Source organism: Tachysurus fulvidraco, chromosome 6 (assembly GCF_022655615.1).
Source record: "Tachysurus fulvidraco isolate hzauxx_2018 chromosome 6, HZAU_PFXX_2.0, whole genome shotgun sequence".
Lineage (NCBI taxonomy): Eukaryota > Metazoa > Chordata > Actinopteri > Siluriformes > Bagridae > Tachysurus > Tachysurus fulvidraco.
The window spans coordinates 8,364,539-8,391,054 of record NC_062523.1 but is presented as its reverse complement, the minus strand read 5'-3'; the positions used below and the strand labels follow the sequence as shown (position 1 = coordinate 8,391,054).

At 38.2% G+C, this 26,516-nt stretch overlaps 2 protein-coding genes across 4 annotated transcripts; one reads left to right on the top strand and one right to left on the bottom strand.

Moving 5' to 3' along the window:
• Positions 1-441: 441 nt before the first annotated feature.
• On the top strand, positions 442-10,233 carry pknox1.1 (pbx/knotted 1 homeobox 1.1). Of its 3 annotated transcripts, none has more exons than XR_003444933.2 (11): positions 442-593; positions 2,637-2,734; positions 3,844-3,950; positions 4,242-4,413; positions 5,302-5,472; positions 6,363-6,444; positions 7,802-7,899; positions 8,024-8,155; positions 8,244-8,320; positions 8,496-8,729; positions 8,935-9,073. XR_003444933.2 is itself a non-coding variant. In XM_027174696.2 (11 exons), the coding sequence occupies exons 2-11, from the start codon at positions 2,684-2,686 to the stop codon at positions 9,120-9,122; spliced, it is 1,236 nt and encodes a 411-aa protein (XP_027030497.1). In that variant the 5' UTR covers positions 442-593; positions 2,637-2,683; the 3' UTR covers positions 9,123-10,233. The 3 variants fall into 3 exon arrangements, 2 of the variants coding, with proteins under 2 accessions (XP_027030497.1, XP_047671207.1); XM_027174696.2 differs by having other exon boundaries at positions 8,496-8,653; positions 8,935-10,233; XM_047815251.1 differs by having other exon boundaries at positions 8,496-8,662; positions 8,935-10,233.
• Positions 10,234-15,536: 5,303 nt separating this feature from the next.
• tmprss3a (transmembrane serine protease 3a) lies at positions 15,537-26,516 on the bottom strand. The gene is made up of 11 exons (XM_047814567.1): positions 26,501-26,516; positions 25,594-25,707; positions 25,026-25,139; positions 24,817-24,940; positions 23,869-23,997; positions 18,815-18,861; positions 17,718-17,883; positions 17,324-17,493; positions 17,097-17,192; positions 16,184-16,326; positions 15,537-15,698 (listed from the first exon to the last, which is right to left on the bottom strand). The coding sequence occupies exons 1-11, from the start codon at positions 26,514-26,516 to the stop codon at positions 15,537-15,539; spliced, it is 1,281 nt and encodes a 426-aa protein (XP_047670523.1).

Here is a 26,516-nt window from a genome sequence, read left to right as displayed (position 1 = left end):
CATCATCATCCCATGTATATGTGGGTTTCCTCCACGTTCTCTGAATAACGTGTGAGAATGTGTATTGTCTATGTTGAATAGTTCTTCATTTGACAGCACTTTGCCCTAATACAGACTGCTGTCCCATTCTGGGTGTCCTGCTTTGTGCTCAATGTTCTCCAGAAGAACTCTGGATCCACAGAAAGCCTGACCAGTATAACACCCATTCAATTGACATGATCACTCAAAAACACACTAATAACTATAAATCATCGATCAATAAGGAATACAACCCCTTTAACGAATTTCCATCAAAATAACCAAATAAATAAAAACACCAGGATCTCCACAGACCCCATGTTGTGAACCAGATATTTACTCTAGAGGTGAAGGCATGCTAGTAACTCCGCCTATCTTATAAATATGCATAAAGTAATATCTGACGTGCCTTTTACGCGATGACGCACCACAACAATAATACCGCCGCTTGCCTCCCAGGTCATGAATATTCACATCAAAGCCGCCTTGCGTGCGTTTACGTGATGACGCAAGGCGGCCACAGTGGATCCCGATTGCTGCAGCCGCTTGTCAGTGTGATGAAGATTGGCACTCAGGTAAGCTGTCACTCAAAACTCTGCTTTTTCCTCTTACCTATCAATCAAAACAATGCGAGCAACGCGCTAAAATGTCTCAGCCTGAGCACTTAAACGGATCTGTGTGTGGGTTTGTGGGAGGTTTTTAAAGACAGGAGTGACGCCTGTAAACCGTGTTGAGGAAAGAAAGTGATAAAAGATGTGTTTTTTGATGAGAAAGGAGGATTTTATTAGAAGGACCGACGAGACTGAGCCAAGGCCCAGCTTTAGCTTTAGCTTAACCATTAGCATTGGCGTTAGCTTTAGCATTAGCTTTGGCATTAGCTTTAGCGTTAGCATCACTCACTTCCTCCCTCTCTGTGGAGAACGGAAGTGCGTTTTTATTTAAAATTATTATTATTATCATTGTTATTATGATTATAATTATTATTACATATATATTATATTCAGATGTCCACCGATTTGTGTATTTAATTTAACTTGCATCGATTAAAAAAACAAGTCGCATTTTCTATTATATAACAAAAAGTTAAAAAAAAAAAGTATTTTTATCTTATTAATACTTTGTCACTTTTTAATGTTCTATCTGTAAACGATCAATCTGTAAACCCTGCATTCACGTATTTATACAGAATGAGCATTTCAGCATCGTTAGCATAGGGTAGTAAATAAAAGCAGAGTTAGCAAAGCTAGCAAGCTAACAACATTTTATTTATACGGCTGACGGTTTATTTTTGTGTTATTTAGTTTGTCCTATAAGGGAAAATAAAACATATGATTAGCTACCCGGTGTTATGTTGTGTTGTTTTTGTGTGAACGCATAAAATCGTGTATATTTAAGTGTAATGAGTATTTACAGTGAACTAGCGGTTCTGTAGGCCAGGGTGTTATTTACACTCTTTATTTCTCCTGTGTGTTTTATGGTACATGAAGCTTTTCACCTAACTTACACGTTTGGGTTAAAAACGTCACCTTTAATGCCACTGGATGTAAACAGAAAACAAACTATTATTATTATTATTAGCTAGCGATGCTAATTTGACTCCCATGTGTCGTAGAAAGCACTCAGTCATCCTCTTTAAATGTACTTTATCTTTAATACATCCATCTTTGCTTCAAATGGTTTTAAATCGCTTCTAAAACAATACAAGTACTCTGTTTACACAACGCGAATCCAAACAGTTAAAACATGACGACATTATGACTAAAAGTACTGCAAAGCTTATAACGAGACATAAATAGTACATGAAACACGAGGTGTATAAGTATGGTATGAGTGTAGCTGTATTGTTAAGAACTGGGTATGAAACTTTATTTATTAGTCTCTGTGGAGTGCATGTAGTTGTCGAATGTATTGCCCCTAGCTTTGTGTGTGTGTGTGTGTGTGTGTGTGTGTTGGACTGGCACCCCATCAAGTTCCCGGTTGTGTTTCTGCCTCATGCCCAGTCATCATTGGGATCAGGATCCAGATCAATCAGACCATGTGTCTGTTTTTATACATCCCATAATTTTGGAACTGTGCAAATATAATATAATAAAATATAAAAAAAATCTGTAAAACATGGCTCATTAAATATCATCAGGGTTATGAGACTGGTGTGTTTGTGTTTGTGTGAGATGTGAGTGTGTGTGTGTGTGTGTGTGTGTGTGTGTGTGTGTGTGTGTGTGTGTGTGTGTGTGTGTGTGTGTGTGTGTGTGTATACCAAAAATATCTTGCTACATGCAGTGCTGAGATCTGAAATCGACACTGATTCAGGCTATAGGACAATTAACGCATTCTATGCAAAGTGCATTTGAATTACAACGTGGACTTACAATGGTATGTTAAAGTGTCTTGTAAGTACAGCCAGCAGCAACTGTGATAAAATCACAATTAACCCAATAACATCAGCTTTACTGCTGGAATAAAAAAGCAGATTTTCTTTTCATTCAAGGATGGGTAGAAAGAGGAGGTAACATGATGTGTACTACAGTAAACACCTACAATTGATAAATGATAAAATAGTGATTCAGAGAATAAATGAGTTGTTATACATATGTACTTTTGTTTCCAACACCTTTCAGCCTGCCCATATAATGCTTCAGTGTTGGCAGTGGCTACAGTGAACACGATGGCAGGCCAGCCTGTGTCAATGCGCAAGTACGAGGAGAGAGTTCACCAGGTGAGTCTGTTATACACCCACATGCAAGGTTTACACAAACACTGCTTCCTGTTTGTACTTTTTTACTTATACTCAGAAATGTAAAGGACAAAAATTCTACTTTCACTGTAACAGCATATTTACAGGATTAAATACTGATATTAACATGTAAATGTTAGAATATATATAGGAAATAAAATCTGAAACCTTGTACATCTTGTATAATAATGATCGCTATTCATTTTATATAAACTGTACATTATCTGTATCATTATACAGAACTATATATTTCTTTATACAGCCCTGAAGTTATTGTTTCTGATTTTTCATTATTTATTGCTTAAATTTTTTTCTTTTTTTTTTTTTATCAGTAATAGTATTGACTAATCACAAGCACTCTATATACTGTATTAATGCACTCATTCTAACAGGTTATTGTTTCTATAGTAGCCTTATATAGAAACTTGTACAAGGAGTGTACAGTCTCTGTGTCTGTAAGATGTTTTTGTAACATTTGTATGAAAGAGTCTCCACTGTAAGACTTTTATAACTGTCAGAGGTTAAAGCTGACAGTAGGAATGGCTTTGCGATTTCTCTCTCAAATCTTTCTCTTAAGAGAGATCATGATGGCAAGTCATGATCTTGATCATGATGGGGAAGTTGTGGGCTAATGGTTAGAGCGTTTGACTTCTAACCCTAAGGTTATGGGTTCGAGTCTCGGGCCGGCCACGACTGAGGTGCCCTTCAGCAAGGCACCGAACCTCAACTGCTCCCCAGGCACCGCAGCATCAATAGTTGCCCACTGCTCCGGGTGTGTGCTCACGGTGTGTGTGTGTGTTCACTGCTGTGTGTGTGCGCACTTTGGATGGGTTAAATGCAGAGAATGAATTCTGAGTATGGGTCACCGTACTTAGCTGTATGTCACTTCACTTCAAAATGACAGATTATACTTATAGTATATGACATTCTTTACACTTATTATATAATCAGGTTTGAGGTGGTTGTGTCTGAACATCACACCAACCTGTCCTGGATTGAGTATTTCCCTAAGTCATTTATTCTTCACAAAAATCATGCATCAAACTTTTTTTTATCTCCAGCATTAACAGTAACTTGTGGCTTACATGCAGGGGGTCGAACAGACAACCGGTGATCCAGACACAGGAATGGGGAGAACCTGCAACAATGCTCTAGCTGAGTCCAGTCGCATGGATGCAGATAAAGCTTCCATATACGGGTAATTTTACACAGGGATGTCCCTTAATCCTCAATTGCCCAGCTCTATAAAATGAGATAACCGTAAGTTGCTCTGGATGAGTCCAGATATGTATGATGGATAATATTTTTCCTAAAACATTCACTCACCTAGCTTATTTTCTAATTGAGTAAGACTGCTTAATTGCAGCTTGACCCATATGCTAGAATATCAGCTCCACCTCAACTGGGTTGACCTTTATACCGAATCCAGTCGTCCTTTCCTATCTGTTAACCTTCAATTCCTTGTGTGTTGTTTTCTGTGGGCCTGCAGGCATCCGCTCTTTCCTCTCCTCACCCTTCTGTTCGAGAAGTGTGAGCAGTCCACTCAGAGCTCAGACTGTGTCACGTCGGCGAGCTTTGATATCGATATCCAGAATTTTGTACACAACCAAGAGAAAGAGACCAAGGCTTTCTTCAGCGAAGACACTGAGCTAGACAGCCTGGTGAGAATCCCTGTAGTAAAGCACATTCTTCACATGCAACTTAATATAAAAATTGCATTATCTAATTATTGTAAATATCTGGACTTTATTAAACCAAACTGCTTCTGTTTTAAGATCCCTGCAACATGATTCACCTTCTTTGTCAGGAACCTTTTGCTTTTCTGAGATTAATGAAATAAATTGCCAGTACAATGTAAACAGCTTCCAAAATTTCCTCATACTTATTTTGTGATTACACTTTACATTAAAGTTCCTTTAACCTAACATTATTTACTGCTCTAATTAACATGAACAAACTTCATTATTAGACATTCTTTCCTAATTAATGGTAATACATTTTAAAATACAGATGTAGTGACTACACAATGATGACTAAGATAAAGCCACATTTGAAAATTTTAATATATTCTGTACTTTAGTCTTCTGATTTAAATTTAAACTTCAGCTCAGTCTCAGTTCCGAATTTTATTGACGTTAATAAAGTTGAAGATCAAGATGAATTTTACTCATTGAAGGAACTGATGAACTGATTAATTTGATTTAATTTATTTGGAATACTTATTATTGCTTTATCATCAGAAAACATACATTGTAAATAATAAGTCTTAGTTATGTTGTTAGTCTTACTCCTCATACTCATAATTTCATCATGGAATAAATATGCAATCATCAGTATACAATCACAATGTCATCAATATTGTAATAAATAATTATAATATTAAGTTATAGTTATAGTTTCAGTACTTCTTGTAAAAAAAAAAGCAGTAATCTGTATCAGATTTACAACCAAAATTACTGGAACAAAAGGTCTTCGAGACTTGACAGCAAATCTGAGAAACAGTGACAGTGTTTGAACATCGATGTAACGCCTTGTACCCGTGTGATCAGATGGTGAAGGCCATTCAGGTTCTCAGGATTCACCTGCTGGAGCTGGAGAAGGTCAGCGAACTGTGTAAAGACTTCTGTAGCCGATACATCTCCTGCCTAAGGAGCAAGATGAACAGCGAGACGCTACTGAGTATAGAAACAGATGGCTCTTACTCTCCCCTGCACGCACAGGTAAGCTTGTAGTAGTTGCCTTCTCGTTTATTACTGCCACTTTTCTTTTTGCACCTTTTCTGTTAGGCACCAACCTAGAATCTAAGGATCTGGTGTTGCACTTGTTTGTAGTGTGCAGTGAGGTTGCTGGAAAAGATAATTACAGGAACACTTACATTTATGGCATTTGGCAGATGCTCTTATCTAGAGAGACATTTTATACAACTGAGCAGTTTGAGGATTAAGGGCTTTGCTCAGGGGTCCAGCAGTGTCAGATTAGCAGACCTGGGATTTGAGTTCACGGCCTTTCCGATTGTTGGTCCAAACCCTTAACCACTAAGCTACATCCTCACAAGTGTTACTCATGGGTTGGGTTTGCAGCAGTGTTTATGGGTGTATAACTAATATTTCTAACAGAAACACTGCAGAAATTCTTAGATTTTTTTTACTCGTACTGAATTCATGATCTTCAATGTGCTAGTAACATCCAACAACTTTCTAACCTGAATGTTTTTTTAGTGTCTGTGTCACTTTTATCACAACAACTATGTCATTATAATTCATGAAATTGATGCAAAAAGTGAAGCAGTTTGAATATTTTCTGAATCCACTGTAAGTCAAAATAGGGAACAATGTCAGAGTATGATGAAGTTAACTGTCATTACTGTTATTTATATATATTGTATTATATTTTAATTATATTGTAGACTCCTGCTAAGCTTACAGTATAATACAGTGATGCAACTATAAGGTGTCTGTGCGCACGTGTGTGTGCATGCGTGTGTGTGTTTAGGCATGCCGTGCACTGTATTTGCCAAGATATTTGCATGTCCTTGATCCCGGATCTTCGTTTCTTATCGTTGATCTTACTGTTGGTCTTTTATATACTTTATTTACTTATTTTTACACAGGATACCCAAGGCACTGTGGTTCCTGCCTCACCTATGCAACAAGTCAACGTATCAGCAGTCAGTCAGTGTCAAATGGTTTCAGGTGCCATATCTTTATTTCTCTTACCATTACACACTTCAACTGTTCATACACACACACACACTGTTTACACACACCAAACACACACATGAATAAAACTGACACAAATATAAGCACATAAAAAGTAGTAATAAACATAAGTCCGGTCTGTATAAGGGGGAAAGGAGACATAATTGCTTTACAGAGTGAGCAGTCTCACTTTGTGCTGAATTCATCTAGATCTATTTTATTAATGCCGCTTGCACACAACACCGTTTTCTTCATAAAACCTTTAAACAAAGACAAAAGTAGAGGAAAAAAACACAATCATAGTGAGACAGCTGCCTTACGCACTCACATACGTTCACACAAAAGGCATAACATGGACACACGTATACAGATATACTCATAGATTGTATTTCACCTCGGCAATGGAGTTACTGTAAAAAGTATATGCCTTCTAGACCAGTGGTACCCAACCTTTTTTTCGCCGCGGACTGGTCAATGTTTGATCATTTTACCGCGGCCTGCTGGGGTGGGGGGTGGCGCTGTACAATTAAATTAAAATTATTAATTTTAATTTAATTGTATTTAAACATGCCTACAATGCTAAACCAATTAAAAGTAGAACCCTGAGCTTGTTTCTTTGCAACGAGACAGTTCCATCTGGGGTAATAGGAGACAATGACACCCGAAGTGTGTTGCTTATGTCCAGTTTATTCCGTTGTTTTGTTTTGGTTGCCGTCACTGCAGAAAACCCCGCTTCACACAGATAGCATGTCGGAAATGGCAATAGGGATTTAAGTGCTGTGGTGGCAATCTCAGGGTATTCCGCCATGACTTTAATCCAGAACACCGGCAGAGTTTCTAACGAGGTCTGTTTCATACTCATTTTTACTAATTTGTGGGTTAAATTTGAGCAAACACAATATACACGTACACCAAGCACTGTTAAACATGAGAAAGTACCGGTGAACAGAGAGAAGAGTGATACACACCTGCTCTCTCCACCAAAGCTACAACGCCGCTGCCGCTTGTAGCCGCTCAGCTCCAGACGTCACCTAAACCCAGCCCGATATCATATTTTGCGCATGCGCGGTATTGGTGCGGCTTTAGGTGACGTCTCTCAGCTCCCGGTTAACCTCTCGTCCATGGAAAGTCGCACAAACCCGAGAGAAATACACCACAGTAAATAAAATGGAAATGATTTAATGTTCCTTGGCGGCCTGGTACCATTTGGTCCACGGACCGGTACTGGTCCACGGCCCGGGGGTTGGGGACCACTGTTCTAGACAATTGCTAAAACTTTATGAAAGTTATTCCTACTTAGGCTTGTTTTCTTCTGTTGTTTATTTTTGGTTTTGGTCTGTGGGCTCTGCAGGTGGTGCAGTGTACCAACCCATCACAGTAGTCACACCCCAAGGACATGTCATGGCTCAGACCATCGCACCGAACAAAATACACATTCAGAACTCCCAGGTGTGGACCTCACATAAGTACACAGCATACAGAGAGTGCTTCAAAGCAGTCACGCATACACACGACATTCAATCTCACACACACTCCCGAATAACACTCTGCCCTGCTGTGCTTTTTCTCCAAGCATTTACAGCTGCAGATGAATCAGGATTTTGGTTTCTTCAGCAACGAAGACAGTTCTTCTAAAAACAAGCGTGGAGTTCTCCCCAAACAGGCCACCAACGTCATGCGCTCATGGCTGTTCCAGCACATCGCGGTGAGTCTGTCGGTCAGACACAGCTGTTAATACTCTTCATATTATTCAAGCTGTTTGTCTACAGCTGTTGTTTTCTTGTTATCTACAGCACCCTTATCCTACTGAAGATGAGAAGAAACAGATTGCTCATCAAACCAATCTCACTCTGCTGCAGGTCAACAACTGGTAAGTTACACCGTTCCACTGCGAATAGATTTCAAGCAACAGATCAGATACAGAGATATGTTATCTCCATTATAACTACATTCTCACAGATTTCTTCAGCACATCATGTCTTTATGGTTTCTACTTTCATGCTTTTTGTTTTGTCGATTAATTAAAAACCACCTCTCGGATACAGGTTCATTAACGCACGGAGGCGAATCCTGCAGCCGATGTTAGACGCCAGCTCTACAGAGATGCCCAAAACCAAGAAGAAGACTCCACAGGCCCGCCCTCTACAGCGCTTCTGGCCCGATTCAATCGCTTCCTCCCAGTCACAGTTCAACATGGACGAAGGTACAGGCGGTGAATAAAATCCCATTTCAGCAACCGTAACAGAAAAGAAAGACAGATCCTCAGATGTTTTACCCAGGTTTGGTTTGGGAGCAGTCTGTATTTTTGTGCATTTTTAATTTCCAATTCAGAATGAAGCTTTTAATGTTCAGTATAAAATGACTAAAATATGTTAGTAGTCTATAGCATGCATTTTGTAGAAATTTTATATACTTTATGTATCCTGCTATAACCACACACTGTAATGTAATGTAATGTAATGGCTGTTCTCTCTGTGTTTTCAGTTAACATAGTTACAGTTGGGATGAGCATGGATGGCTATCAAACTCTCTCCTCGGATGGAGCTACACTCGCCATGCAGCAAGTCATGATGGGTAATAACAGCAAGGAGGATACAGATGTCAGTGAGGATGAGGATGATGATACACATCTGTCTTCAACTAACATGGCTGATCTGGGCCTGATTGACTGACTCTCTCTCTCTCTATGTTCTCTGTCTTTCTCTCTCTCTCTCTCTCTCTCTCTCTCTCTCTCTCTCTCTCTCTCTTACACACACAAAAGGCTTGACATGGAGCTGTCTTTGGCAATTCTGATACTCTTGCACTACAAAGAGGATCTCAAAAATATCCCTTAAAGTACTGTACACACAGTTAACAGAGAGCATTACATTACAGACAGGTGTGCTAATTTATGAGATGATGTTTTTTTGCTTAGACATTTAGGTAAGTGCACTTTTTTTTGATAAACTCCAAAATGGCAAAAAAAAGAAAAAATAAGAAAAGGGAAAACGAAAAAGTTTGAAAGTTTTTAGATTTTGTTACACAATTTGCTTTTCTATGATAACTCCTCTGGATGCCAACATTTTTTTGCGAGTTTGTGCTTGTGATGGTGTGATTGTGATTTTTCCCCTGCATGCTGGTGTTTTTCTGCTGTCCTCATTCTCTCTCACAACCATGCCACGAGAGCAAAAAAAATGAGAGATGCATATTTTTATATATTAAGAGCAAAATGTTTATTTCTTTTTTTTTTTCTTGGTTTGTTTTAATGTTTTATAATATTTATGTACAAAAAAACATGATAGTTAGTTGCCCAGTTTTCAGGGCTTTGTAACATTTTATAAGAAAACAAAACAAAAAAATATAGAATTTAAAACTTTTGCAAACGTACATTAGCTCCAAAACTATGCCTTACATCGTTCTTTCGTAAAATGAACTGAAGCACATGCCTTGTTGAGTAACCTTGACGAGTGGCTCCGTCTGTTCCAGCGGTTTTAGCTGTAAAGATGGGAATGTGTTAAACTCACTAAAAGTAGTTAGTATCAAGCCTCAAGCTACGATTAGATGTGTGGTTATCACTTTTGCTGCACTGTACATTTTTTCTCTGTATAAATATCTCGTCTGATTAATAAATTTCAGTATGCTGAGTGAACGAGAAATATGCAGAGCATGCAATCTGGAATAACAGAGAGCTGCTGATCAAAATCTCATGGGTTTACAGATGAAATTATTAAACTGAAATACAATTTATAAAACTGTCTCAAAATGTTACTTATAAGCATTAAAAACATTAGTGTGTTAAACAAATCTGAATGTCTTTCTCTTTATTATTAAACCCTTTTGTGTGGTACGATCCTAAATGGATTTCAGTTGCAGTCTATATAGTGGTGTGAAAGTGTTGGCCCCCTTCCTGATTTTGCATTTTTTGCCATTTGTCACACTTTAATGTTTCAGATCATCAAACTAATTTAAATGTTAGTCAAAGATAACACAGTTTTTAAATAAAAGGCTTTTTTATTATTAAGGGAAAAGGAAATCAAAACCCACATGGCCCTGAGTGGAAAAAATGCTTGCCCCCTAAACCTAATAACTGTTTAGGCCTCCCTTAGCAAGAACTGTAATCAAGCATTGGTAATAACTTGCAAGGAGTGTTACAGCACTGTGGAGGAATTTTGGTCCACTCATCATTGCAGAATTGTTGGAATTCAGCCATATTGGAGGGTTTATGAGCATGAACTGCCTTTTTAAGGTCATGCCACAGCATCTCAATAGGATTCAGGTCAGGTCAAGACTTTGACTAGGCCACTCCAAAGGGGTGGACATTCAGAGGTGGACTTGCTGGTTAGTTGTGGATCATTGTCCTGCTGCAGAACCCAAGTTCGCTTCAGCTTGAGGTCACGAACAGATGGCCACACTTTGTCCTCAAGATTTTGTGGTAGACAGCAGAATTCATGGTTCCATTTACCACAGCAAGTCTTCCAGGTCCTGAAGCAGCAAAACAGCCCCAGACCGTCACACTACCACCACCATATTTTACTGTTAGTGTGATGTTCTTTTTCAGAAATGCAGTGTTACTTTTAAGCCAGATTTAATGGGACACACCTTCCAAAATGTTCAGCATTTGTCTCATCGGTCCACAGAGTATTTTTTTGCTTTCTTATGTTGGGGTCATGACCTTAACTGAGGCAAGTGAGGCCTGCAGTTCTTTGGATGCTGTTGTGGGGTCTTGTGTGAAATTTTGGATGAGTTAGTCATCGCTGTTCTCTGCCTTTGGGTAATTTTGGCTGGCCGTCCATTCCTGGGAAGTTTTACCACTGTTTCATGTTTTTTGCCATTTGTGGATAATCTCTCTCACTGTGGTTTGCAGGAGTCTCAAAGTTCTAGATCTTATTTACTTTCTTTCTCATTTGTTCCTGAACGTCTTTGGAGCTCGGCATGCCGTGTAGCTTTTGAGGACCTTTTGGTCTACTTCACGGCACAGGTCTTATTTAAGTGATTTTGTGATTATGAACAGGTGTGACAGTAATCAGGCCTGGGTGTGGCTAGAGCAATTGAACTCAAGTGTGACAAACCACAGTTATGTTTTAGTGAGGGGGTGTTTGTGTGTGAGATACTTTTTCACACAGGGCCATGTTGGTTTGGATTTTGTTTTCCCATAATAATAATAATAAAAACCTTCATTTAAAAATTGGCTAATATTTAAATTTGTTTGATGATCTGAAACATTAATGTGTGACAAACGTGCAAAAAAAAAAAAAAAATCAGCAAGGGGGCCAACACTTTTTCACACCACTTTTACTATCTATCTATCTATCTATCTATCTATCTATCTATCTATCTATCTATCTATCTATCTATCTATCTATCTATCGCTACTAGTGCCATAACAACATAACTTGCTTATTCTTTCCTTTTTTTTAAACAACTGAATGACATTTTGTCGAGTTGTCGAGTTGTGTGCAAGCAGATAATGCAAGTTCCCCAAACTATAAAAGTAGTCCTAATGTTTGAAATGAAAACCAGCCTCCACCCCAGACTTTTCTGGATAAGATTGGACATCACATTTTTGACGATGCTATGCCACACCACTGCTAGGCTTCAAACTTTCTGACCAATCAGAATTGATAATTCATCATTGCTATGGCATAAGCCATTTTATTGACCAAGCTGAGTAGTGCTAATAAACACAAGTAGTGCACAAACTAAATGTTTTCAGTACACTAACCAATCTATTCATCCATAAATATTCAATACATGTCCCCCTCACTAGAGGAAGTTGTAGAGTCATTAGTGTGTTTCTTAAAGAGAAAAGAAAGTTTATTCTAATATGAATGAAGAAATTCAAGCTCTGTAACGTTGCAAAATTCCACTGTAGCATTTCTGTTCATTTAGATTAACCTTCTGGACGTTGGAAGCTTTTAGTTTAGATCTCGTTGGGTAATGTCACTCAGTCATATGTGATTATGAAGCCTGTATGAGCCTGGATCACATTCCAGCATCAATAACACTGTTTATAGTAACGTATTTAACTGAGCTGTGCACCATGGACTCATTTCATGTTTAAAAAAAATTATTATAATAAAAAACTTGTCGGATTTGTCAGTTGTCTGAGCTGATTGGAGGTGGGTTCAGCGTTTCTTCTCTCTGCAAGAAAATAGAGTTGTCATATATTGTGGTAATTTTACATACAGTAGCGTTCTTGTGCTTGTGAGGTGAATTGCAGCCATGGTGAATCTTAATCTGTATTACTTTGTATCTTAATAAATTACCTAATGAACACAGTACCTGCAAAACTTATTATTATTATTGTTGTTGTTGTTGTATTTATTTATTTATTTATAATTTATTACATTTTTTTTACACTTCTCAGAGATGAACACTACATAAGCAAATGTAATTTTTTTTATATATATTTCAGATAATACAGAAAAAAATCTCTGCTCGCCAGAGAGAGCCCTCGCCTGAATACTAACACTTCCGGTTAAGTGTGACATTTCCGGTTTACGCGGACTGTCGCTACTCGATCTGTACCAGCAACTCGATCGGTCCCGCGCGTGTGCGAAATGACGTCACTTCCTGTCATCGCCGATGGCAGTTTCGGATATTAACGCTATCCTTACCGTTGTCATAGCACTTTATTTGCAACTCTTATTATTTGCAACTCTTATTTGTCTGCATTTCAATAGTTTACATTTACAAAAACAGGACAAAACTGATTTATTCATGAATTAATTTGTTCCTCACTCACGGAAAAAAAAACTGCCCTCAAAAGGGTCATGCGTGATGAATTCTCTGAGGCAAAGGATGACTTTATGAGGAGATGGAAACATTTTTGTCCTGCATTGATAAAAAAAAAAGGCTTAAAGGTCAATGCCATGTTCAGTGAGTGTGAGGGAGGGAACAAATTAATTTATGAATAAATCAGTTGAATAAATCAGTTTAGTCCTGTGTTTTTGTAAATGTAAACACACACATCTGTATTTCTCAAATTATGTGTAACATATGTAAACTATAGTTTAATTTTACTACATTTTCTCATTCGTTCTCATTTTCTCATTCGTTTTATTTTGTGTCACATATTAACCTTAAAAATTTTATACATTATTTTAGTGATTGCTTAGGACAACAATACCATAAAAACAAGTTAGACTAAGCAAACTTGCACACAAAACAGACATTAAACGAGCAATACAAATAAAGTGCTATGACAACGGTAAGGATAGCGTTAATTTCCGAAACTGCAGTCGGCGATGACAGGAAGTGACGTCATTTCGCACATGCGCGGAACCGATCGTGTTGCTGTACGGATCGAGTAGCGACACGGACATTTAAACCCCCTGTCGCTACTAGATCCGTACCATAGATATCTATACACTAGATGTCGCCTTGGGGTCCTAAAAATGCGTCAAAACCGCCGCCATCTTTGTACGGTGCTCCTTTACTTCAAATGCATGGACGATGCCGGACTTTTGTGCTGCGTTTGGTTGTTCAAACGAAATAAATCTAAAAACCAGACATCAAGGGATTACATTACACAAGTGAGAATGTGTTTTATGATATTGAATGTTAGGAAATTATATTTCTGGTTACGTTGGTTTGTTTTAGTCCTTGGTTAGTTTTTGACAGTTAGGAAAACAGACTTATGTAAAGTTGGCCCCATATTCCCAGATTCGATTTTCCCGAGTCAATAGCTCCTGAGCTAAAGGGTGTTACTACACGAATAACACCTCTTTTTTATCTTAGTAATGTAGAGAGGCAGCTACAATGCAGCTACAACATAATCTTCCTCAATATCAGCTTTCCTCTGCGTTGGACAAAATACATAATTCTCTATGTGCGAACACCGAAGAGACAGATTACAAGGGACCGTCTGCAAAGTGCAAACCCCGAAAAGTGAATACAAAAAACAGTCAATAACTTTACTGTAATACACTGTACTGTCACCAAACTCAGATCACACATCACTGATGTCCTAATACATACACTAAAACACTTATTTTGGGGAAATGACTTTTTGTTTAATTTTTATGATTTTTCATAATTTAAAAAAATCAATAACTTTACTGTAATACACTGTACTGTCATCAAACAGATCACACATCACTGATGTCCTAATACATGTACTAAAACCCTTATTTGGGAGAAATGTCTTTTTGTTGATTTTTTATGATTTTTCAAAATCTTAAAAAATCAATAGCTTTACTGTAATACACTGTACTGTAATCAAACTCAGAACACACATCACTGATGTCCTAACTGACACACTAACCCACACTGATGTGCCGATTTTGAGAAAAATTTGGTTTTAGCTGCCTCTCTACATTACTAAGATAAAAAAGAGGTATTATTTGTGTAGTAACACACTTTAGTTCAGGAGCTATTGACTCGGGAAACTCGAATCTGGGAATATGGGGCCAACTTTACTTAAGTGACAAACGTTTGTAGATTCCGAAGCTCTTAATAAGGACGTTAAAAATTGACCCATGCTTTTTTGCTTATAGGTGAAGACCCAACTTTATGTATGTTTTGTAAGATTCCCTTATCTGTCAAACATATTTTATTAGATTGTCCTGAACTTAACACAAGCAGAATGCTCTTTTATCAAGTTACTTCACTTAAGGACATATTTAATGACATTATGTCTGAAAAAGTTTTGGATTTTTTTTTGTTAATTACCGTTGTCATAGCACTTTATTTGCAACTCTTATTTGTCTGCCTTTCAACAATGAATAATATTGCTCGTTTACTGTCTGTTTTGTGTGCAAGTTTGCTTACTCTAACTTGTTTTTATGGTATTGTTGTCCTAAGCAATGACTAAAGTGACAGTAAGTGACGTCATTTCGCACATGCGAAGCATTAGCTTCGATGCCATTTTAATTAAAAACTACACCAGAAGCACATTAAGGTTGTACAAAAAGTACCTAGTTCTGCAGAACCTGAAGGCCTGTAAAATGTGAAAGAAAAGGTTGTCATTTCTGAAATTATTACTTACTGTGCAGTTAATTTTACTTTTGAGAAGGAGGTTATATATTAATTTCTAGAGCTGTTGTATGGTGATCATGTGTATCAGCATATACTTTCTTCAGTCACTCTTGCTCATACATTGTTTTTTAACTGACCTCCATTTGTTTATGAATCCAGGTGAGAGCTTGTGTGATGCGTGTATAAACCCCGGGTTTGTTTCTCTCTGCACAACCCTGACCCCAACTCGTTGCTCCCACCAGCTTCCACACAGACGAGACCTCACAGGCCAGAGGACCTCCGCTGTCCCCCTATAAGACATTTACATTTATACATTACTTAGATAAATGTATACCATATATATATTGTAGAATATCTCTGGAACTATATATAAACTGTTCCTATGTATTTTATATATATATATAAATTTGATTAAAAATCTATTAACTTTTTAAAAATCCCATTTACAGCCTTTTTTGAAAAATACGAAAGTGTTTTCTTTTCACTCATAGAAAATGTGTTTTGTCCCCTTTAGTACTTAGACTGTCATACACACCTCACCTCTGTGCACTTGTTTCTATCACACATAATTCGGTTTCAAAGTAATTATTGAATATATGCAACATTAAAAAGAGTTATGTTCAGAAATACACAAGATGTCACATGCTTTTAATTCACTCTGGTCTCAGTTCACATTTCAGAATTTAATCTTAAAGCAAAAACATGTTTACAGTATAAAGTCCCTCTCTTATTTTCTAGATAAATGTCTTAAGGAAGCTTTAAATCATGAAATTGCCTGGCAGGAGTCAGTTCCCCCATCTAGGTATCCTGCGCAAATCATGCCAGGTGAGATGTAGCCCTGATAGACTTCAGGCTGACTGCAGGCTTTGGTGGAGATCAGCGGCACCCTCGCAGAATGCAGAGACACACTCGCTTCACCTGAGCACAGCAAACAATGGATTACATTGTGGATCAGATTCAGTACTAATACTTTGCTACATTATAGTAGGAGCAGGAAAGCCAAATCAAGCTTAGAGCTCATTTCAGCACAATGCAAACTCAAAAATTGAATTCAAACTTGTTAGATTCAATCCTCAAGCTGGAAAAGCAAACCCTGGAAGATGTATAACTTGATCAAATTATTCTTTACTTAAAATGCCATTAAGCACCTTTAAATTGGCATATTATTTAAGTTTTAGCTCAGAACTTAGCTCAGATCAGTCATTTTGTTCAGCACCTTTATATTAAGCTAATTAAGGATTTACATAGTTGTATAGATTTTCTTTAACAACGATATTATCAGCTTCTAGTTCAAGAGAATTGGATAATGTGACCATGACATTGCTTACAGCTATTTCTGACCCTATTTTTTTAATATCAAATGACAAATTGATAAACATGGTAATTAGGTAGACTACAAAAAATGCAGATTTCAATGTACATTATCACAAATTCTGTATAAATTGCAAAGGAGAAAGCTGTTGTAGCCCAGTGGTAAGGATGTTGGCCAACTTATCAGAAGGCAATGTGTTCAAATCCAACCATGGCCAAGCTGTTACCCCTTGATGAAGATCCTTTGTATAAATGAGATGTACATATGTAAGCTGCTCTGAGTGATGGTGTCTTCCAAATGCCATAAAAGTGACTTCCAGAATGGATTTTATGATAAATACTAATTTAGATACTTTATTCTGCATCTCCAGACTTACCTCCATCCTCTGTGGCTCCCCATCCTGAGATCCAGCATATCTTCCCATCCTCAAACTCCTCTCTAAAGTTTGGCAGGCAGATGGGCTCAATGTAGCCTGCGGCAGAGAAGACTTCAACTAAGCATCAAATGATGGCAAACACATCCACAAATAAAAGAAAAATTCTCTATATATCACTCTAAATGTCTTGACATTTCCCCAGTGAGATCATTTTTAATAAAGATTACCATTGAAAGTGAGTGGCTGGGACAGTTTCAGCAGAGCGATGTCGTAGTCTAGCCCTTTAGGTCTGTAGCGGCCATGATAGATAATTTTCTCCACAGTGAGATACTTTGCTCCAGTGGCTGGCTGTTCTGTGAGTCCAGCGAGAACTGTCCACAGAGGAGGGTACGCAAAGCTTAGAAAGAAAAACAAGAAAGACATAGTCTCAAGAACAGGTTATTATTTAACATGCTATAAGAAAAGAGCCAAATATTTTTTTGTTACTGGTGTGAATATTATGTTTAGATGAAAGTACAGGCATAGCAATTAAACTGTACAATAATTATTATTTAAATTAAAGTCCTCACAAGGATAGTAAAATGTAAGCTTGTGTGTGTGTGTGTGTGTGCGCGCACTTACCCATACACACAGTGTGCAGCTGTTAATATCCACCGTGTTTCTACAATAGATCCTCCACACAGGTGCTCATTCTGGAATTGAAGACTCACCTGCCAAGGAAACTGGCCTTCCCGAGACAGGTTGCCCCCCACGATACGTGCACTATACTGGGGTCGGAAGCCACACTCTACACACAGACACACAGGCAGAGAAAATGTTCTGGCAAAATGTAATAATAAAATGTAATACGTTTAACTGATAAATATTTTCTCTCAATATTCTACTACAATCTACTACACAGAAAAACTGACATTTTATAGCTAAATTGCATGCTGGAAATTTGAGTTTGAATTTTTAGTCTACAGTGGATTTCTCAATGTCATTAAACTTCACAGAAAAATGGTGAATGAGTAAAAAAGAATTAAAAAAAAACCCTGCCTGTTATCCTTTTTCTTACAGATTGTAAAACATCTCAGGGAGTTTTTCCTTGCCACCAATACTTCATTAGGCCTCATAAATATAAATAAACAAAAATGTTATCGTAAACTGTCAACTGTTAAAAGCACTATAGAAATAAAATTGAATTGAACTGACTTAAATGCATATGGAAATGCAGCTTGTAAGAACAGCACGGCAGACAACTGCTAACATCTTGCATTTTTTACCAATGTTCACAAAAAACAGCCTGAGCTCAAAGCTGTCTATTCATCACAAATTAATTTCTCTTATTAAACTACGACTTAGGATTTTATAATGGTCCCAGGTACTGTTCCCCCTCCAACCCTGCCAGAGAGAACCTGGGATTGAATATTGAGCATTTCCAGGTTAAGCGCAACTTCCTGGTTTCGGGAGTTTTAAACCGTGCTCCAGCAAAATTTGTCTCAAAGTATTCTATAGCTTTGTGTCAGAGGTAGAAGATTCTACATCTTCTACCTCTGACATTTGCCTGAATATTTCAACATAAATCAGTCTCAACAGTGTACAGATTTGGACACATTTACTCTTGGACACACTGATTTTTGCTGCTGTTATATTAAACTTTGTAAAAACAGCCACTTGTTTCAAGATTCATTACAAAGCTCTGCCGTAACAGGATTTCCATGGCATAATACACTTACCCAAGCACCTTAAAGTTATGATCTTTCCTGATCTGCATTCAGTTTTACTAAAAACAAAAAATAACATGTTACAAAAACAGCATGTTATCAACATTGAATTTGTTTTTACTAAAAATTACATCATGCATGTTTTCTGTTTATAATTACATTTTATCTTTTTGAATGTCCATGAAACAAGTTCCTTGTGTCACTTATGCTACAGCAGTCATAAACAGTTGTTCAATAAAAAAACCTTATCTTGAAGTTAATAATAAAACTATGAATCTCAAGTCAAGTCAAGAAACTTTTATTTTCATTTCAACCATATATAGATGGTGCAGGACATGGTGAAATGAGACAGTGTTTCTCCAGGACCATAGTGCTACAAAGACAGAGCTAAATAGAACAACTTAAATAATTTAGTCCTAGCCACATAAAGTGCATCTGTGCAACCTGGTGCAAACAAGCAATAAAATACAAAATACTGTATGCCAATAGATCTTAGACAAAGTCTGACTCAAAGAATTCTGAACATGGACTCAGTTTGTTAATCTTTAGTTGAGGTTATAGAAGCTCCCAGATTCTTCTGTTCACTTCTTGTTCCAGTGGTTTTGGTGAGTTCTCTTCTTATGTGTCTCTCCTGGCTGGCTCACCAAATTGTTAGATTTTTGGCTGCACGGTTGTTAGGTGGCTCATCAATATATGAGAATGCTTCTAATATGTAAAAGAAAAGTAACCTGGACAAAGTTCATGGGAAAAGTGTTTATTGAAGATGTTTGTGTACCTGGTAATAAATGGCATTTAAACAATAGAAAGATACAGTTAGGGCCTCCTACTGTAGAACTTACAATGGACAGGACAGAAGGGTCATCCTGTGTATTGATCAGTTGATTGCTTTACAAACAGGCTATTATGTAAATTACAGGTGGGGCACAGGAACATCAGACGTTGATTACATAAGAATGTCAGGCGTTGATTATGCATGAAAGAACTAGACACAAAATCCTTCACATTGCAAAGTCTTCTGAGCCAAGATGGGGCAATTTGCAAACCAGACAGTGATCCAGCTGCTCGGGATGCTCTCAATGGTCCCTCTGTAGAACATAGGTTGGGATGAGGGAGATGTGCTTTCCTAAGCCTTCATAAGAAGTAGAGATCCTGCTGGGCTTTCTTGGTGATGGAGCTGGTGTTGAGTGACCAGGTGAGGTTCTCTGCCAGATGAACACCAAGGAATTTGGTGCTCTTGCCAATCTCTATAAAGGATCCGTCGATGTTCAGCGGAGAGTGGTCACTCTGTGCTCTCCTGAGATCTCTTGAAGAGACAGGGTGTTGGCACTACACCAGGCAGTTAGCAGTTGCACCTCCTCTCTGTATGCTGTCTCGTCGTTCTTGCTAATGAGACCCACCATGGTATCATTGGCAATCTTAATGATATGGTTCGATCTGTGCACTGTTTCACAGTCGTGAGTCAGCAAGGTGTGTAATGAGCCTGCACCCCTGAGGGGCTTCAGTGCTCAGTGTGGTGTTGCTGGAGATGCGATTATGGATCCGGACTGACTGAGGTCACTCAGTCAGGAAGTCCCAGCTTCTCAATCAGGTGCTGAAGGATGATTGTGTTGAATGCTGAACTAAAGTCTATGAACAGCATTCATACATACGTAAGTGTCCTTATTGTCAAGCTGGGTGAGGGCTAAATAAAGGGCCGTGGCAATGGCATCATCTGGCACAGTTTGGACAATACGCAAACTGCAGGGGGTCCAGTGAGGGTGGTAAATGGGTGTGCTACTAAAGTCTAGAGCTTGTCACGTTAGAGAGAATCTGTGAATTGCAAATCCTCTATCCTCAAATCAAGTCACGTCAAGAATTCATTTAAACCTTACAGTATATAACATAACTGTGTATTACACAGTAAACTGAAACAACGTTGAATGTGAAAGTAGTTGCTAACATACTGTATGCTATAGTAAATAGTAAATGCTAACATACTATAAAATCATTAATGTATTGAAATGGGCACATCAGGGTGCTGCTGAAGTCTAGAGACTTAGACTTCAAAGCAGGGGAAAGGGCGGCAATGTAGCAGCAATGAAGACCATCCCAGAGTTAACCCAAGGAAGGCTGCTGGACCAGACAACATTCCTGGCAGGGTGATCAGGGAATGTGCTAAACAGCTAGTGGATGTCTTCACTGACATATTCACCCACCTGGACAACAAAGATACATACTGTATAAACCAATGCTTTTCATAGACTTCAGTTCAGCATTCAACACAATCATCCCTCAGCAGCTGACCGAGAAGCTGAGCCTGCTGTGCCTGAACACCTTCCTCTGCAACTGGATACTGGACCTCCTGAGTGAGAGACCTTAATCAGTCTGGATGGAGAACAGCACCTCTATCACCACCGCATTGCACACTGGAGCCCCTGAAGGATGCGTGCTCAGCCCACTGACTCATGACTGTGGGCTGTAAAGCCATCAACCTGGCTTGGAATGGTAATAAAACTAAAGAGATGGTTGTTGACTTGAGTATGGTTAAGTACAAAGCAACTACTCTCCAATGAACATCGACGGATCCTTCATAGAGATTGTAAAGAGCACCAAAGTCCTGGTCATTCAACACCACCTACATCACCAAGAAAGCTCAGCTGCTTCTCTACTTCCTACAAAGGCTGAGGAAAGCACACCTCCCTCCCCCATCCTGACTACATTCTACAGAAAGGATTGCACCATCTCAGATCGCAAAACCTTGTGGGAGATACTGAGGACAGCTATGAAGATCATTGTAGTGTCTCTTGCCTCTATCACAGACAATTACACCACACACTGCATCTGAAAAAAGCCAAGAGCACTGTTGATGAAACCACACACCCCTCACTCTTCACCCTTCTGCCATCTGGAAAAAGGTACCAAAGCATTCAGGCCCTCACAATCAGACTGTGTAACAGTTCCTTTCCACAAGCCATCAGACACCACAACAACAGAACTGCACCAGGCACAATACACACACACACACACACACACACACACACACACACACACACACACACACACACACACACACACACACACACACACACACACACACACACACAAGGGCAACCGTGTGGACTACACTGATCTGCACCAAATAAACACTCATCCGATATAAATCCTTGTCAACAGCACCACCCATGTCAAACTCTTTAGACGTTGTTTTTGCTCTTTGAAAATGCTGTCTTGCACATACAGTCAATTGCTGTGTTGCAGAACTCATCACAATATCTCATAGAATATACAGTATGTATATACTCTGATCTCTGGACTCTGGTCAGTGCTGCTTCTGTGTATTGTCTTGTAGTGTTTTGTACTGTTTATTTGCACTGTCTATGTACTATACATAGTGAAATGAGACAACATTTCTCCCTTTCTGTTCCAGCTATATATGGATGAATTGACAATAAACGCTTGTTGACTTGACTTGACATTAATTTAAACCTGTAATTTTGTCTTGCTCTTAGATAAAATAAATCACTTCCTAAACTGATCACATTCAAGAATTAATGGATCACAAGAATTGGCACAAGAATAGTCAAACAACCGTTTACAAGACTTGAATTGTACAATGAATTCTAATGTCTGTTGTGAAATATGTCAATCAAACTTCCTCCTGAACGCTATTAAAACCCTTTTGAGATCATAATGAGGAATCACAAAGACACAAAAAATGTAGTGTTGGGTATAAAATTTTGGCTTGATGTGTGTGTGTGTGTGTGTGTGTGTGTGTGTGTGTGTGTGTGTGTGTGTGTGTGTGTGTGTGTGTGTGTGTGTGTGTGTGTGTGTGTGGTGATGGAATCCTGCCAAAATGCATTTTTAATGTAGTGAGAAAGTGTTACGTTTTAAATTACATGTTGAAGCAATGTGAGCCCACAGAAAGCACATAGAATTTAAGTCTTTAAAGCGTTGAAGTTTAGAAGCTTTCTAAATGGTGCTAAGGTACTATTTACAGTCTCATAATAGTTTAATGTTAATTATGCCTCTTTTGTTCTGTTTTATTTATAGTACAGAGGGTTTTGTAATCTAAAGTATTAAAATTTCCGTCTTGAATTTCTCCATATTTTGTGGTGTTAGAAGATGGAAATGAAATGGACTTAATTAGAATAATACGTCATGAACCTACACAAAATATTTTAGATTATTGAAGTGGGATTTCAAAGTTTGACAAATTTTAAAATTATTTGTAAGTTAAATTGTCAGTTCCATGTTGAAACACAGCAAAATGCATAACTGATCAAGGTAGGCCGATAATTAATCAAAGGAGGCAACACACTGTAATTCCATCCATCCTAATTTATTCTACATAGAGTTACAGGTGGCCTGCAATCTCCCAGGGAATCCCATGGATTAGGGATTAAATGCATCACAGTGCACAATAACGCATTTCATTTGACTTACAAGGGTTAGAAACTAGAGTTCCCAGAGGAAATCTCCAAAGAACGAGGGAAAATGCCAACAAGACTCTTCCCTTGTTCAAGACTCTTCTCTTTTCTGGTACCATGGTGGTGGAATGAACTTTCCCTAGATGTCAACAACTGACTTACTGGCAGCCTTCAAACAACAGCTAAAGACCTACCTCGTCCTGAAATATTTCAACTAGCATTTAAAAACTAAAAACAACATTATCTGTGCCTTTCTTTCTATATTACCCCTAAACACTATTTAGACTGATGGTATTCTTAGTACTTGACATAGTAAAACAATATTTATGTATTTATTGATAGAGACTTCAAAAACACTTCTGTAAGTTACACTGGATAATAACATCTGCCAAATGCTGGAAATGTATTCTTTTAGTTTCTTATGACCAGGACAATTCCTGGACATGGTCTGGAGTCATCTGTGGAAATTTGTGTTAGATAGGGATACAACTGCCCCCAGATTGTTTGTCACATTATAACAACAATAATAACTCATTGTCTTCATCATCTTCATCCTCATCATCATCCTCCTCCTCAACCTCATCATCATTATCATCATCATCATCATCATCAACAACAACAACAACACATCTGTGCAGAGTAGTCAATACTGTTTCACACCTCAGGCTGGTTGTATTGTGTATCTTGATTGGATACAGGGGATTCTGCTGGCTCAGATTGATGGACACCAGATCATCCTGAAGGTCTTGTTCAATCGAGGTGAGAGGGAGGGAACCAGACTCCACATAACTATAAAGGGCAGGAAAGGTAGGAAACACAAGAAGTTAGACTCTTGTTGAAATAAGGTTTCTTAGCTAAAAATAGTATTATCAAACAATACAAAGGACATCCTTGGTGAAAACTCAGAAAAAAAGATCAGAATTTCCTTGGGAGATGTGACAGCTCCATTATTTAAAATCCATAAGGAAAACATAGGATCCTGTTTACACCTGAATGTGCATCCACCTTGAGTGGCACAATGATATAAAGATGATTATCCATGGAATAAATGCTTAAAACTAAGCATTTCTGAAACACAGCAAAATGCAGAATTGATCAAGGTAGGCCAGTAATTGATCAAAGGAGTCAACACGCTGTAATTCCATCCATCCTAATTTATTCTACATAGCGTTACAGGTGGCCTACAATCTCCCAGGGAGTCCCTTGGATTAGGGTGCCAACCTGTCACAGGGTGCCAAGCTGTCACTGCACTGTAGGTGGGAGTTTTGCATGTTATCTATCTATGTTATCTATGTTATCTTAACTATATCTGTTGGATATATAGTGCCTCTCCTTTCAATCAAAGTGACATTAATCAATTGTTTATTTCTTCAAGCTTGTGGATGAGACAGAGGATAGTCCTGACATGGTACAACTACCCTGTAAAATTGTATCAGAAGCAGTATGAAAAGATGCAGTGACTTTCTTTGTCTTTAAGAAAGCTCATGCTATCCTTTGTCTAGCTGTTGTGTAATAGATAATAGCTAGCTTGTGGTCACCTGCTTTCCACCACTACCACAGCATAATACCCCAAAGATTTGTATTACTTAGAGTGTTTGATAGTTTTACCTGGAGTATCCCAGCTGTTTGCAGGCAGAGAAGCCCAGATCAGAGTCCCACTTTTCTGAACACACAGTGCGCCAGACTCCTCCACTTAACACCTGCAGCACTGAACTCTTCCCACTCACACGTACTATACAACAGAGTAGAAATGAGCTGTATTAGGTGCAGCATCTTATTGCATGTTGATTTGTCACTGAGAGCAGCACTGTACACACCACAGCTGAGCTCGTCCTCCCCATGTTCACAGTCCGGGTGTCCATCACATTGTGCAGAGATGCTGACACAGAGCGAGGAGCTGCACCGGAACTTGCCTCTACAGCTCATCCCCACTGTGACAAGAGAAAAATGAAAATGGAGATGCCAGATATATTAGATCAGTTTACCCGAACACTGTAAACATACACCACCTAAGAACTTATGCTGTAATTATACAGACTTCCTTGTGATTATTCAAGGATTCACATTCTCAATACATGCTTAATGAACATTTAAATAAATGATCAGACTTTATACTGATCAACAAAGATACGAGCCCATTTTACAGGACTCAATAAATGCCTAATGAATCATCTAGGATAAAGTTATTGCATTATTTGCTGCCATCTATACATCACCAGACTGTACAGATATCCGACACCACAAAATTTAATGGAACTGTTCAACCATAGTTCCACTTTTAGATCGGTGGCCACCGGGTTGTGCAATATAATCATAGCTGTTAATTATTCACGCCAGCAGTGGCCAGCAGGTGCTTCTGGACAGGTTGTAGACTCCCACACTCACCTCCCAGACCAATGCCAAGGACAAAGGTAACAGTGAGCAGCACGCAGACTCCAATTAAAAGCTCCATTCTTCGTGCAAATAAACGACCCCTGAGAGAGTTTTCTGCTTGGTCACCTTTGGGGTTTGCAGAATAAATAGGTAAAGAAGATACATTACTATGAAAATATAGATATTTTACAACATGCTTGTCCTACAGTCTTAAAATGATTTAAAGAAATAAATCTAAAACCACTATATGATTTTTGGCTTGTCTGATATAGAAAATCTTATGAGAAACTCTTTCAAGATGAAAGCAAAGAACCCTAATCTCTCTACTAAAACATATGATTAAATGAAATGTTATCATTTAATATGATACAACATAATATTGTTGAAATGATATGATATGATATTGTTTTTAGTGTTGATATATGACCCTGATTTTCAGAGGTTTATTATGTTTTTTATCTTGGTGAGTTCCACATGACTCAACAATGATTTTGAGCCCCACATGACCCACAATTTTGATCGCTGCATCAATCTTAAAAGGTAACAGCAACAAGCATAAACCTATTATCATAGATCAGTGGTTTTTAATCTTTTTTTAAAAAGATTAAAAAGTGTGACCCACTTTTAAGAATGAAATATTTTGTAAACGTCACACATCACTTCAATTGCTAGATGGATAAAGATGTATAAAGTGTCAATCTACTCAGTGGGATAGGGTTGGGCTTGGATCGAGAATGCAAGGTGGTCCAGTCATGGCTGAGTAAAGCTGAGAAAAAGATGCAAACTCTCTTCAACTATGAGCCTGGCTCAGTAATTGTACATGTTCTTGACATGACCCCATGTCTAATCAGCAGTCCAGCTATGAAACTTGTTGCTAATATATATAGTTATAGTTATAGTTATAGTTATATCATGTTGCCAGTAGGTGGTACCAT

Coding starts and splice junctions, on each gene's coding strand:
- pknox1.1 (XM_047815251.1), top strand. CDS start 2,684: ATGGCAGGCCAGCCTGTGTCAATGCGCAAGTACGAGGAGAGAGTTCAC. Junction 7,900..8,023: donor TACACATTCAGAACTCCCAG/GTGTGGACCTCA, acceptor TTTTTCTCCAAG/CATTTACAGCTGCAGATGAA. Junction 8,156..8,243: donor GGCTGTTCCAGCACATCGCG/GTGAGTCTGTCG, acceptor TGTTATCTACAG/CACCCTTATCCTACTGAAGA.
- tmprss3a (XM_047814567.1), bottom strand. Junction 25,140..25,593: donor CCTTGGCATTGGTCTGGGAG/GTGAGTGTGGGA, acceptor CTCTTGTCACAG/TGGGGATGAGCTGTAGAGGC. Junction 17,884..18,814: donor CATAACTTTAAGGTGCTTGG/GTAAGTGTATTA, acceptor GTCTGTGTGTAG/AGTGTGGCTTCCGACCCCAG.